The sequence below is a fragment of the Electrona antarctica genome (assembly GCF_951216825.1).
Source record: "Electrona antarctica genome assembly, chromosome: 17".
Lineage (NCBI taxonomy): Eukaryota > Metazoa > Chordata > Actinopteri > Myctophiformes > Myctophidae > Electrona > Electrona antarctica.
In genome coordinates, this window is record NC_136798.1 from 16,123,680 (window position 1) to 16,138,971 (window position 15,292).

At 39.3% G+C, this 15,292-nt stretch overlaps 2 protein-coding genes across 2 annotated transcripts in view; one reads left to right on the forward strand and one right to left on the reverse strand.

Moving 5' to 3' along the window:
• The window catches only part of LOC306941530 (visual system homeobox 2-like), a gene marked incomplete at its 5' end in the record, with an annotated part of 242,961 nt that overhangs the window by 205,864 nt on the left and 21,805 nt on the right, over nt 1-15,292 (reverse strand). The window lies entirely within an intron of this gene.
• Nucleotides 1,433-14,888, forward strand: abcd4 (ATP-binding cassette, sub-family D (ALD), member 4). Its single transcript, XM_079526998.1, has 19 exons — nt 1,433-1,610; nt 2,051-2,169; nt 2,642-2,769; nt 5,260-5,399; nt 5,653-5,769; nt 6,717-6,842; nt 7,310-7,360; nt 7,606-7,700; nt 7,807-7,928; nt 8,589-8,680; nt 8,823-8,912; nt 10,069-10,274; nt 10,366-10,457; nt 10,781-10,817; nt 10,950-10,999; nt 11,641-11,693; nt 12,090-12,166; nt 12,731-12,846; nt 13,271-14,888. The coding sequence occupies exons 1-19, from the start codon at nt 1,570-1,572 to the stop codon at nt 13,370-13,372; spliced, it is 1,854 nt and encodes a 617-aa protein (XP_079383124.1). The 5' UTR covers nt 1,433-1,569; the 3' UTR covers nt 13,373-14,888.

Here is a 15,292-nt window from a genome sequence, read left to right on the forward strand (position 1 = left end):
GTTGCCAAGTTAATACTATATAGAAGATCTTTTAGGATCACAACAGTATCAATAATCACAATTCATTGTTTCTACCCATTTCTGTTTAGCTTTATATCTTCATATTGTTTCTTATCTTTGTTTTGAGTAATTCAGTGTAACCTACCTCACTTGGAAATGTCCTTGTATGTTCAAACATTGATATCTTGTCCGTGCTTTTCTGACTGACAAGATATATTTAACATTGTAAAATGTATTGTGGACAAACGAGTAAATAGGATAGACAGAAGAGGCGAGAGGATTGCAGACCAGACAGGAATGTGAAACCTTATCTGTCTAGCTCAAAGGTTACTGGCCCCACTTTGCCAGATTGCAATGAGTACATTCAAAACCATTGATTATACACCATGTGGTGACTTCTGGTTTTACTCTACAACATGCATTCCGAATAATTTGGGATTATTATTAGTTTGCTTCATTTGGGATGAATTTGTACTGGAGACTAGCAAACGGTAACTATGTACATGCAAGGGCCTCAACTTTGAATATTTTTGCCCAATATATAGGGATGACAGGATTAATGTGGTTAAAATGCTATTAAAGTGTATTAATGATTGGTCAATCTGTTTTTGTGGCCAGCCTGTACAAAACACACTACGTGACCAGAGTCTTTAATTCTGCTGACAGAAGTAGGTAAGATAGGATAGAAAACATGATGAAATCAGATGTGGTACAAACTGCATGCTCAAGCATATATAGCCTGCCCTACATACAGAGTTTCCTGATAAGAAGCAAGGACGCATGCAGAGACAACACCCTGGCTACATGAGGGTAAGCACTAAGTGTATCATGGATGTACAGTCAGTACTTGTTCGCAAAGTGGGGTCCGGGCACCCCCAGGGGCCAGGAGTCCTTGAAGGGGTTCCAGCCTCCAGATTTTTTTTAATCTTGAAAAGATGTAAAATGTGAACATTTATCATTTAGAACTTTTAAAACATCTCTGGCCCATGAAGAGAAGTGTATATTGATTTGGGGGACCTTATTGACATGAAAACGTTTGAGAACCACTGATTATGAGACAGTGGAACATGAATCGTGATTGGGTCAACAATGTGATTAAATATTGTACACACAATGGCAAAAAGAAAATCACAATAGGCCTATAGGCCTACACAAATGAGAATAAAAATAATAGCAAAAATAAAAAAATATTATATATGATCTTATAAAACATCTGTAGTTTTATTTAAAAAAAATGAAGAATAGAATAATGGGCTTGGGCACACGTAAATATAATATGGGCTCTAATACCTGGGCTTCTTTGAAAAATCTAAATGGAGTTTAAGTTATGAGATATTTTATTTTGAAAAGAAAAAACTCAAAAAAATGCGGAAGTCCGGTTTTAAACGCGTGTGCATTTGTTTTGCTTTCAGAACTAGTTGTATGTAGTCAAGTGAAGTAGCGTGAAAGAAAATGAATAAGAAGTAGGCTAGCTAGTTCGCGTCCTTAATTGTTTTTTTTTATCAAAATCCATGACCTCTCCTGTAATTTAGAGAAATAGTGACCCAGTGTCATCCAGTGCTTGTACAGATGCCACCTTTGGGAATGAGAAATGTAAGGGAAAGGAAAAGGTAAGACCAGCTTATACTGATGTATCATACAGCAATATATTAATATTGAAATATATGGTAGTAGGCCATTTTCTGTATGTAATTGTCCCATAATTGAGCCTTCTCTCTCTATCATCTGCCTAGTCGCAATTTGCAACACTAGATTTTTTTAATGCGTTGAATCTAGCCATGGTTCACATGATTATTATGACAGTCATGTTTCAGGGCTATAGGTTGAATCTAGAGTTGCAACTTGCAACACACTAACCATTACCATTGACAGCCCATAGGCATAGACCCAAACAGAAAAGTCCTATCGGATAGTATTAAACGACGTCACACTCACCTTTCTATCTGCAAAGTGTTTGTTTCATAAATATCCAATAGACATATGTTAGATGTTATTATGAGCTACTTTCTGTCAATACATTCAAATTGCGGCTATCATCATCTGCCATCAGACCAAAATTAGACTGGAGTTTTGTGCAGAGGTTGTGCAGTATCCAGAAGGTGCTGTTTCCATCATGGTCAAGTCAGAGTGTGCTGATGTTTGGAACTCTGCTTGGAATTACTTTGACAGGTACAGTAGCCTAACCTTTCCCTTTGGCAAAGTTTAATACATTTTTATTAGCATAATAAAAAAGCAGTAATTTATACAACATCAGATTCTGTCAGTATCAAGTGACACAAGCTTACACCCAGGCATAGCAAATAAGACTATCCATTTTAATATGTGTCAGCTCAAGATTGATATATTGAGCATGGGAAAAACATTATGCAAAGCTGTATTCGTTGCTGGAGAAAGTTTCATTTGCTTTAATACTTGCTTCCCCAATGAGTTGGTCAGTGTGAGCTTGGGAAGTGAGGACGCTGGCGTCGACTGTTCGCTGCTTCACCTCCCAATGTATGAATGAATGAACCATTGTAAAGCGCTTTGAGCACTTAGAAAAGCGACATAAAATGCAATTCATTATTATTATTATTATTATTATTATTATTACTTGACTACTGTGACAATTTGTTAACTCATCTTTTTTTCCTCCCATGATTAGAGCAACTGATCATTTACCAAGTGGGTGTTCTTCCAAGCCAGTTCTACAAAGTGCTGGCTGACAAGGATTACCCAGGATTCACCACTCTTTTGTCCCTGTCTGTGGGACTCATATTGCTCAATTCCACGGTAAGTTGATGTCTAACGTAATGCAGCAAATGGCAAAAGCAAATTGTACTGGCAAACCTTTCTAGAAACTTCACACAGCAGGGGAATGCACATGCTCACATCCTGACACTCCACAACATGTAACCAGTTACCATTTACTACATGATCAAACGGGTAACTACCGGATCCCAACAGCCCTTGTTAAAGTCTTTTAGCAGGCAGGTAAAAAGAAAAGTATTCCTCCAGACAAGATTCCCAAGAGAAGCAGGCTGGTTTATATCCCTACCTAGAAAAGTTTGTTGTTTTAGCAGAAGATAAATGGACCCGTTAGGTTCAAAGCTGGTTAACAGTAACAGTAACAGTAAAAAATAAAAAAAACAGCCAGCAGGCATACAGTAGAGAGAAATTATCTCACATTTAGATTAGCTGAAAGCAAAATTGCATAACACTAAAGAAGTGAGAAGCATTTAGAGAAATGGTCATGCTCCGCTCTCAAAGGGCACCTACGGACGGCTGCAATTCGAAACTGGCCCCTGTAAAATCGGAATCCCTCAAACACGAACGCAAGGACAACACAAGAGACGGTCACGGCCACACAGCCAACTCAAGGTACGGTCACGGAGCCGACTTGGGGACCCAACGCAGCTCCTCCAAGGAAAACAAACAAATTAACGGAGCTGAACGTGAATCCCCCCCACCGCCCACCCCTTTTTTTCCCCTCACTGTATATGTTTCTTTTCCCTTTTTACCTCCTTTATGATGAAATCCTGTTCTGTCTATAGAAGTGTCTATTTGTACGTCTCTAAATGTTTTGATGATTTGAACATGGTGGACCCTATTGGAAACAAGTGTAATGCTTAATTGGGTCGTCCACTCACAGTTAACAGCCTTTGTATTGAGTTTGTGCTTGAAATGTACTGTAATTCTGCAAACTGTTAATAAATTCTTCAATCAATCAATCAAAACTCCCAAGCTGTCTGGACAGAAGAATACGCGTTGGGCTGGGCAACCATAATCATGTACCCTATTGGCCTGAATATACGTTTTTTTCCAATGGAAATATCCTAAAAAACTGGGCCATATTATAATCTGGGACTAGACTATTTGACATTCAATGTTCTTTTTCCATAAATGAGTCTTGAAAAATGGGGGCCGTCTTATAATCAGAGTCGTCTTATATTCGGGACAATGCGGTAACTGTAAATACTTGAGACTTGACAAAACAACACATTTTAAAAAAACATCTGTCCCACTGTTGTAATGGCATGATGGCCCTGTCCATTCGTGATTCATATTTCACAATATTGTGGAATCGTGAAACTTCAAACTTGGCTTATTTGGTCAGCTGTTGCACCTTGCCCTTGCCTCTCCCCAGCCATCGGCCTCACAGAGACAATAAAATCATAGGGGCCATTACCATTTGACTTAAGATATTGTGGAGTGCTTGCTATGGTTGATAAAAAAGACGATGGTTTATTTTACATGTCTTCTTTTACGAGGTCAGGTCAACCTGCCCCCAACGCACTCTAGGAAATGTCAACACTCTATTTTGATATCTCTAGGTATGCTAAAAATAAGGCAATATAAATCTTATCTCAGTCCACACCATAGTATCTTGAGTGGAATGACTCCTGCACATCTACCATTTACAACTACCCTGAATTGCTACACAAGATGTTTTGTAATTATTGCATTTTGGATTATTAGTTTATTATCACAATACATTATCATTCAGTTTGGCAATATAAAAACTTAATTTTTTCACTTAAAAAAATGTACTTCTGATTTCTTATCCGGATAGGTCCAAAGTTCACGTCTAGAAGTTTTTACCTCTAAGGGTCAGAGGTAAAAAATAAGAACACGCTACTTGTTCGGCATGAGGAGACGCATATGTGTATCGAAGTTTTATTTTCAATTGAGTGCTATAGCGCCACCCTTTGGCCAATGGTCATGGGCTTCGCTTCTACCATATTGAAAACCAACTGCACGGTTCAGCCAGAACTGCTATTTTCGGTGGAAAAAGAAGAAAAATCTTGACAAAACCAATAAGGGGCCAATAGTCCCTTCGGGACTAGCCTCGGAAACACAGACATTTTTTATTAAATAAAGAATTGTGTAATGGTAAGGTATAGAAATAGCTATGTGGTGCTTGGAAGGTGCTGTGTGCAATGCATGGGTCCTAATTGTAAATATGATATACATATGTATGCACTATGCAGCATACTTTGTATAATGTAAGCATAATTACATAATGCAGCATATGGGGTGTGTACTGTACATGCGAGTGGCTGTGAAACAGTCTGTGGCTATGATCTTTGATAAGCCTACGGGCATTACGGACACGTCTGTTGTATATGTCATGGATGGAGGGAATCTCATGTCCACTGATGCGCTGGGCTGTTGCAAGACCCTCGTATGGTATATGTGTAAACATTGTGGTTGTAATATATCCTTTTCTTACTCTCTCTCCCTCCCTCTGTGTGTCTATCCTTTCTCTCCATATGCCTAAAGCTTAAAAGTCTGGACCAGTATATATGCAGTCAAATGTATGTTAACTGGAGACAGACGCTTACTGAGAGCCTCCATGCAGACTACTTCCAAGGCATTGTCTATTACACCCTCAACGTACTGAGAGAGGACATAGATAACCCGTAAGCCTGTTATTCCCACAACAACTTCCTTTTGTTATAGTATGTAGATTGTTTAATCTGTAGTCTATACTAGTATACACATTTCAATATTCAACTTGACATATTTATCTATAGTTTTATGTGAAGGCACAGTAAAAATCCTTGGTTAATTTAACTCTGAAGAATGTACAAATGGAACCACATTTTATCATACAGTGCAGTTTGGCTAGTTTGTTCTGGCGATTTGCATGATGTGATTTGGTGTGACTTGCAGAGATCAGCGAATGAGCCAGGATGCAGACAGGCTGTGCAAGCAGTTGAGCGCCATGGCCAGTCGACTGATAGTGTCACCGTTCACGCTGTCTTACTACACCTACCAATGCTACTACAGGTGAGGTTGTATTACTACACCTACCAATGCTACCACAGGTGAGGTTGTATTACTAGTACACCTAACAATGCTACTACAGGTGAGGTTGTATTACTACACCTACCAATGCTACTACAGGTGAGGTTGTATTACTACACCTACCAATGCTACCACAGGTGAGGTTGTATTACTACACCTACCAATGCTACTACAGGTGAGGTTGTATTACTACACCTACCAATGCTACCACAGGTGAGGTTGTATTACTACACCTACCAATGCTACCACAGGTGAGGTTGTATTACTACACCTACCAATGCTACCACAGGTGAGGTTGTATTACTACACCTACAGTACCAATGATACTACAGGTGAGGTTGTATTACTACACCTACCAATGCTACTACAGGTGAGGTTGTATTACTACACCTACCAATGCTACCACAGGTGAGGTTGTATTACTACAACGACCAATGCAACTACATGTGAGATTATAACAATCTGATAAAACATCTGATTTAAACAGCCATTATACAACAGGTAGTTTCGAGGAAGCACTCTGATTGGTTGAAACAGCTTTCTAGCCATGCTTAAACCACGATAATGGCACGGCTCATCAAAACAAAGAATTCAGCCGTGCCTTTCTCTCAGAGACAGACCCGGTGGCTAGTTTCTTGGGACATGTGTGGTCGTAGTGGCTACATCTGTCATTGAAAAATTAAAAATTTCCGGCGATTATCTTAGTTTTTGCACGCAGGCTTGCACGCTCTCTATTCTCATTGCTTTTTTCATTCCAATCTTTTCTTTCATCAGTGCTTTGAAGAGTATACCATTAAGAGAGACAGGAAATAGAAGGAAAATGCCCAACTGCCCTGTGAAAGATAGGACTAAACCTCATGCAACTGTGTTGTAATTATGTATACTACTTAACATCTGATCTACCCCAATCTACTTTTTCCTTCTTGCAGTACTGGATGGATTGGCCCTGTGAGTATATTTGGCTATTTTGTGATTGGGACAATTACCAACAAAATTCTTATGGGTCCCATTGTGGCCACCCTGTTTGAGCAAGAGAAACTGGAAGGAGACTTCAGGTAAATGAAATATGTTATAACAAGCAACACATGGACACAATGTGAAAGAAACAATTTGTGTTGATGCATGGACAATGCTGCCTTAAACAAAAACATGTATGTTTTTTTAGAATGAATCAAGTAAACAGACATTAGCATGTAGCAACAACAATTCTGAATATTTCTAGAATAGTTCGATGTAGAGACAGCTTTATTAGACGTTGTCTGTAGTGTCTACATTTTATCGTTGTGGAAAACGTTCATTTGAAGAGGAACTGCTCATGTAGACATTGGCTCAGAGCCATTTGCCTATGAGGAAACTTGACAGGATATGTGTCAGCTAAATTAGATGGGACTAATGTTGGCTTTGCAATCACAGATTGATATGGAGATGCCTTGAAGGCTGCACGCAGATATGTCGAGAGAGAATGCATGATGGGCTTTTAACCTTTTCATGCAAAAATGAAATGATGATTTTCTGCCTCCAGGTTCAAGCACATGCAGATCAGAGTCAATGCAGAGTCTGCCGCTTTTTACAGGTTAGACTCATGAAAATGTTGGTTCCTGTTTAGTTTTTTTATTTGTATGGGAGATGTACTGTGTATGGTATTTGGCGCATACCGTAGGAAAATTCCTCCTTGGATCTAGATCATACTATATTTGACCTCCAAATGTAGATCATCATTTGGAAGTAACCATGTGCCTTCAAACAATGGTTTACACACCAGCCCCCACTACGTGTACAGTACGTGTTAGTGGCTTGCATCTGTCTGTGCAAATGTAGAGCCGGTAAGGTGGAGCACATGAGGACTGACCGCAGACTGCAATCTCTGCTGCATACTCAAAGGAACCTGATGAACAAGGAGCTCTGGCTTTACAGTAAGAAACGCACACACTGATAAACAGCTGCCATTAATGTGTGCATCTGCTAAACATTTACAAACATCATCATAATCTCACGTATACTCTCTCTCTGGTTACTCAGTTGGGGTGAACACCTTTGACTACCTGGGAGGTTTCCTCAGCTACGTTATCATCGCCATCCCTATTTTCTCCGGGGTTTACGACGGTCTCAGCCCCGGTGATCTCAGTGCACTCATTAGTAAGGTAGGCATGCATCCAAGAGATGCGATTTGGGACACATACATACATCATCAAATGCAGAGAGACAGTGTAGTACCTCAGTAACCAACCATAGGTATACCTAAGAACCTCTGTCTTTGAATCCGTCTCTGAAAGATTGCTTCAAAGAATTAATTCAAATCAGAACGTGACCTGTCCAGAATGTGTCAGAAAGTTAAAAATGTATTTGAACAATGTCAAGCAAGCTTGTACTAGAATGTGTTTCTTTGCCTACGGTCTTCCACCACTGGGTGGCAGCAAAGCCTCTTCTAAAGAACTTAATAAAAACAGTAGTAGGGTAGAAGACAAATGATCTTACTTCTCAGTTGCAATAAGATAATACAAAAATACATTTATAATTACACCCAATTAAATTCAAAAACTAAATAAATAAAACAAATTAGTTTAAAAGTAATTAATCGTTACTGTAGATTGATACGAGTTACATCTATCCAATCACAATCATCGAACATCATCACAAAAAACAAGGAACGAGATAACAAAATGCTTGTGTGAACAACCCATTGATTATACGCACTGTTTTGCGTCATCTATATACATAATATAGAAAAGAAAGATAGGATATTATCTTTCTTTAGCTAATACACAATTGTCTTTCTTTCTTTTTGTCCCTGTCATGGTCAGAATGCCTTTGTGTGCATCTACTTGATAAACGGCTTCTCGCAGCTAATAGACCTGTCAACCACTCTGTCAGATGTGGCCGGATACACCCACAGGTATCACACAGCATACCCATCGCCTCATTTGGGCGCACACGTGCGTGGTTTGAGATCCAGCTATTTGATGATAGGTGTGTACCGTGTGTGTGTGTGTGTGTGTGTGTGTGTGTGTGTGTGTGTGTGTGTGTGTGTGTGTCAGGATAGGGGAGCTGAGAGAGGTAATGGATGACATCTTGCACAGGCAGTGTGATTATGACCCAGCGTCGGGGGAAAGCTACAACTTTGACAGGTATAACTACGTGTGTCTGTTTAACCCATTCAGGCCTGACGTCAAAATTAAAAAAAAAAAAGTTTTCTAAATCATGACAATTTTCGGAAAGATTTGAGGCACATTTTAATGATTTTTCAAAAATAGCAGACCTACAAGTTCATAGCGCGCCACTCGGTGGCGCGCTATGAGCTTGTAGATCTGCTATTTTTCAATAGCTAAATTATAACATAATGTTTAAAACACCAAAAGGGGTTCCCACCCAAAATGGGTTAATGGTTAATGTGGTTAAACGCTAACGTGACATGGATGCGTTCCAGGTCTCAATGGGTTAACATTCTTGGCTGCTACTGTATGACATTTATATTCAGGGCAGGGTGGACTAGGCTTTTTTCCACCAGACAAAGGAGTCCCAAAATGTTTAAACCAGCCAAGATCAGAGATTATGTCTTTAAAAACTAAAAAAACATACTCCTTTCATGAGGAAGTCTTTCCTCTACCTTTCTTTGATCTTATTCTCAGTTGTGGAAAGTACATTTACTCAAATAAGTACAATATTGAGGTATTTTTTACTTCCATTCCACTGTCTCCACAGCATCTTAGAGGCAAATATACTGTACATTAACTGCTTAAGCCCTATTTTTAGAGTTAACTGAGTTCATTAATGTATGAAATGAATTAGACGACAAAAAATGCAATTAATGCATGGTTAGATGACCCGCTCCATACATCCCATAATCCCATCCACTCTGCACTAGTCATCGCTCTGGTAACTGATGGCTGATAGATCCAATCGAGATTGAAAGAGAAGCCCTATCTAGTCCGATGGGGAAAAAGTTGGTTATTGCCATAAAAGGGTGCATAATATTGGCTAGTGGCTCACATAGCACAGCAACGAGGTGAGAGATGGAGAGCTAGAGAGTCACGTATCTTTCTGTTCCCACAAGAAAAGGGCATATTTTGGACATAGTTGGAATGGTGATTAATTCATTTTTAATCTGATTAATCATTTGACAGCCCTACCTATTTTATATTGGGAAAAAGTTTGAATCCTGTTTTTTACATTTGAATAGTTTTACCTTCGTACTGCAAGGATATTTGAATGTCAATACTTTAACTTGAGTAAATGTTTTAAACAGGAGTATTTTTCCCACCACCATCTCCTTCCTCCACACAGTGACTTTAATATCCATGGAGGACCGACAGACACGGCCTTCATCTTGGACCGGCTGTCCTACAGGTCACCTTACTCGGAGGAACTACTGGTGAAGGACCTGAACCTGAAGATCAGCCAGGGAAATCACCTGCTAGTGGTGGGGAACACAGGAACTGGCAAGACCTCTCTACTGAGGGTCCTCAACCGCCTCTGGGAGGCAGATAGCGGTACGGTGGCATGGCAGGGAGAGCTGTGCACAAGAAGATGATTCCCATTCCTATCCTTGAGGTTTACTCACATGTTTTTGCCTCTCCCCAGGTTTTGTTCAGATGACCACATGCTTCGGACCCAGGGGCATTATGTTCCTGCCCCAGAAGCCTTACCTAACTGATGGAACCCTTCGTGAACAGGTATTTCCCTTTGAGGCCTTGCTCCTTGCACTGTTAATACATTAAGACCTGAGGCCGATTCTACAAATGCTCGAAATCAGCAGTTCAGTCTCACTGAGCAGATGTACACGCTCGCAGCACAGCACAAAGTGCCACGCTCTGAGCTTGTATATTGTGACTCCAGCACCTCACCCACGTGTACTGGCAGATGAGCTGTTTTTTTTGTACTTATTTGTCTGAATGTCACAGATGCTTCCACATTATGTGTGGAATATTTCATGGAACAAAAAAACAAAAGGAACACTTAGTTCTTACTAACGTTTGACTGTTTTTACTTTTAACAGGTGATCTACCCTTTGAAAGATATTTACCCTGCATCAGGTATGATGGTGAAATCTGCAGCTATAGTCAACTGCATAGCTGTTGTATAAAACTACCACTGCACTACACACACACTGGCAGTTATTTGTTCAGTCACTGAGTATTGGCCTCATGTTGCTGTCTTGTTTTCAGGGGATGTGGATGATGACAGAATTATACAATTTCTAGAGCTAGCAGGAGTGGTGAGTACATTTATTTAACTACAGATGTGCCGTTTGAGAACTTCACATGTCCTGCCATTGGCAATTCAGTAGATTGCATTGTCAGAAACAGAACATCATCAGAAAGGGGGGCATTTGCTAAGGTGTTAAATGTTAATTCTATTCAGATTCCCTGAATAGATAAGAGTTCCTCTGCTAGACACTTATTTTCAGTAGCAAAGCAGCAGAATTAGCAAGGCTATTCAGTGAATAAAACCTGCAGGGAAAACATGCATTTTCAGAAAATCTTCAGGAAACCATCAGGAAATCGTGAAGGGTTGGAATGGCACATCTGTATGCTTTTATTATACCTGTAAATGTAACAGTATCAGTGAAATCAAACTCTAAACTAAATTATTATATGTCTGTGACATGTATTACGATTACGGTTTGCCATTCGTCCGTCCGTCTGTCATCGCCCTTCATTTATAGTCCGATTTGAATTAAACTTCATACAGGATTCAATACTAGTATTCTGCACCCACTGTCATTGTCATAATTGACAGGCGTATTATACGTATGTGATTCTCTTGAGAGTTATAGTATGTGGTTACCTTCAAGCTGACACTAATTCACCTTGGATGCAACACTGAATAAAGCCAGATTTCTGTTATTTTCTCCAGTCCGGTCTCCTGAAGCGTACCGGTGGGTTGGACGAGAAGGTGGAGTGGAATTGGTAAGAGTGAAACCGGGAATAATAAATTGCACTGTGGGGCGCCCGCTGGCCTAGTGGTCCAGGCGCATGCCACATATAGGCTCTGGCCTGACAGCGTGTCGCGTGTTTGAGTCCCGTTCATGACGACCTTTGCTGCATGTCTCTCCCTCCCTCTTTCCTGTCTATCGTCACTAGTAACTATCAATAAAGGCAAAAAGCCAAAAAAAAATCTTTAAAAAAAGAAAAGAAAAATCTGAGAGAGTGCAAAATGTACATTTGGTTGCATTTGTACTCGGAGTTACACACACTGAGGATTTTATCATTATTTCATGTGTCACATTGAGTTTTGTAAAATAATGAACTAGACCAAATTATTCTAAAAGAAATGTTGTGGCTCTCTCTTTGTTTTCTCTTTAGGTATGATGTCCTGTCTCCGGGGGAGATGCAACGTCTCAGCTTTGCACGCCTCTTCTACCTGCAGCCCAAATATGCAGGTCTGTTTCCCTATAGAAAGTTCTTGCGTTCCCTCTTATTATGTTGGCAATATTCTATCTTATTTTTATATCAATGTCATAGTTTCAATTCAAGTGCAGATATATTGATCATAATATTTTATTATTATTATTATTGCACTTATTTTATCCCCAGTTTTAACTCATTAAGATTTTGTCTTCTGAAAAAGAACAGTTTTCTTCTCAAACCTTTTCATGTCAAGAACCTCATTTGGTCCACCATCTCAAAATCTTTGATTCCAGGGAGCACCAGAAGAAAAGATTAGAGTTTAAACTATTTGCTTTTTTTAAAAAAGAAAAAAAAACCTTCATGCTGCGCTATGAGCTTGTATATTCTGCTATTTTTGAATAGCCAATTTAAGCCAAAGTATAAAATAACACAGATTAATTAGCTTTCCCAGTTTTAATGGGTAAAATCAGCGTCATAGTTTCAATTCAAGTGCAGATATATAACATTTGATTATTATTATTGCACCTATTTTGTAGCCAGTGTTAAGACTTATTGTATTCGCATAACATAAGCTGTATTGTGTTTATATTGTGCAGTGTTGGATGAGGCCACCAGTGCTCTTACAGAGGAGGCAGAGTCACAGCTGTACCGAGCCTGTAAACAGCTGGGCATGACCTTGGTCAGCCTGGGACACCGCAGCAGCCTGGAGAAGGTCGAGTAAAACATGCATGGCATGCATACTACATACTGTACCACACTGGGTTACTTACCACGTTTCGCAAACATTTTTGTAGCTTGGATTGGACTTTCCAAAGTCATCTTAGCCTGAGAAGAAGGGATGATTGTTTAGTCATACTGTATGTAGTCATAGGGATAGACTACAGACCACGTGAATTTGCCTACAGTATGTAAAACTCATCCCACGTAAACTCATCGATATGTGTAGACATATGCTCTTGACACACAGAGCGCATTGGGAAGTGAACTTATGTCCGATTTTCACCCGTTCTCCTCAAAATGGGACATACAGGGTTGGCATTTAGTATCTGCAAAGTTCCCCTTTAAATGTGCATATACTGTATAATGCCCAGTGTAAAGTATTGCCTGAACCCTTTGTTTTTCTCTCTCTACAACAGTACCATGATGTCCAGCTGAAGCTGTGTGGTGAGGGCCGCTGGGAGCTGAGCAAGTTGAAAGGCAGTGGTGGAAACTTAGTTCTCAGAGAAGCAAGCATGTGACCTTAGAATGACCTCTGCACATACTAGAGAAACCTGGGGAGAAGAGGTGAGCGTCAGTCACTCTCCCAAACCTCTGCAATGTTTACATTTTTACTCTGCCTGGGCCAGAGTTGTGCCAGTGTGCCGTGGGCAGATATAATGTATTTTTGTTTTGTTGTTTTTAATCATTTGGGTCGGGAGTTGCTTGAGTAAGATACGTTATTTCAGTAAGATCCTGCGTGTAATTCTGAACATACAGTATTTCTTTCAAATTTCTCTAATCTGCATATTCTGGTGGATTGTTAAATCCTTGTATCAGTTATGTCAATCAATGGTTACAATTTTAAATGCCAGGTTTTTGCTGCCTTCCCCCATACACTCGCTTTGTGAGTCCTTCGTGAGAGGAAGTTAGGCCTATTCAGAAAGATCCCACATGTAATTTTGAACAGATTTTTTCAATCAAACAACCCTTTTTATGAAGTTTTCAGGAACTTGCAAAAATGTTTTGCTCTTTATTCAACATTTCGGTTGTTAGACCTTCATCAGGACAGACAATGTGACAATTCATACAACTTTGAATTAGAGTTGTCTACATTTTCCTGCAGTGCTCTGAAAAGTCATGGGTTACAGCTGTTAGCCATCATTACATGACAGATTATTGATCCTTTTTTATATTATACTGTTTAGAATGGCCTATTACCCTAGATTACTTATTTTTCTATCTATGCATTTGATGTATTACCTTGTGTTTTCCTTGTTTACTGTAAATCACTCCATTAAGAGTGTCTGCTAAATGCCTAAATTGTAAATTGATTCATTTTGAAATGGAAAATAATGTGTGTAGTTATTTAATTTAGCAAAATGACAGTTAAAACCAATCATAAAACAAAACATTTCAACACAAAGGTCTGGGGCACAAAGGCAATGGGACAGGCCTGCGCCGGGCTAGAGACAGAAGGTGCACAGGCTTCGATAGAGTCGGGCTTGTTTGTTTGGTCCAGATCTAAACTGTACATTACGTTCCCCGCTGAAGGGGTTCTTGGTAACTAACGGCACATGATTGATTTGACCTTGTAATGTGTATGAATGTACTCTTAACTACAATTTATTTTAGTTGTTTTTAAATACGTTTTAAATAAGTTACAGAACTAAAACCCAAAGCAATTGCAGCAGAAGGAATATGACATGGAAGATGAACGAGCACCCAATGTAGACACTAATCAATGCTTAGTTCTGTCATTTTGATTCATAACAGCCAACCAAAATGTGCCTTAGTGCTTTGTGAAAAACGTTGGGTGGCCATGTGAAGTATCATCATCGTGAACACTAAAACTGACAAAGGAATGAGAAATTAACCTGTTAGATTCAGTCAAATTTAGTTTTTATATGCAAATTTACATGTCAAGATTGTTTATTATCTTTTGTTTACAGGCATTACATTGAAATACGGTTTAAAAACAATGTTCCTCTGTTTTATTTTTGTTGCATATTGTCTGAATGTTGATGATGACATGGGATAAACTTCAGTTGATAAACATCAGCTTCAATTAAGCGTTTTGTCTCAACTAACACATATCTTGTTATCTCAATGACAATGGGAAGTACACTGGTTGTCTGTCACAAGTTAACCATAGGTCACAACACAAGAAGTCAGCTTCTCCCCTTCATAGTCCATACGCACCCAACAGACGAAGAGTCAGACAAAGGAAGACAAAGCAAGACTAATTCAGTTACTATCGGTCATCTTGCTCTTGGTAATCTATAACTTTAAAGCGATTATGTGTAATTCACTACATGATTTGGTGTACAGTACATTGATGCATTATAACAGTTAACAGCACTCACAATACCCAAACAAGAAAGGTTAAAACTTGTTGAATTGTTCTTCATCCTTCGAGAATATCATAAAAAACCTCCATGTGATTTAAGAGGAAGGAATTG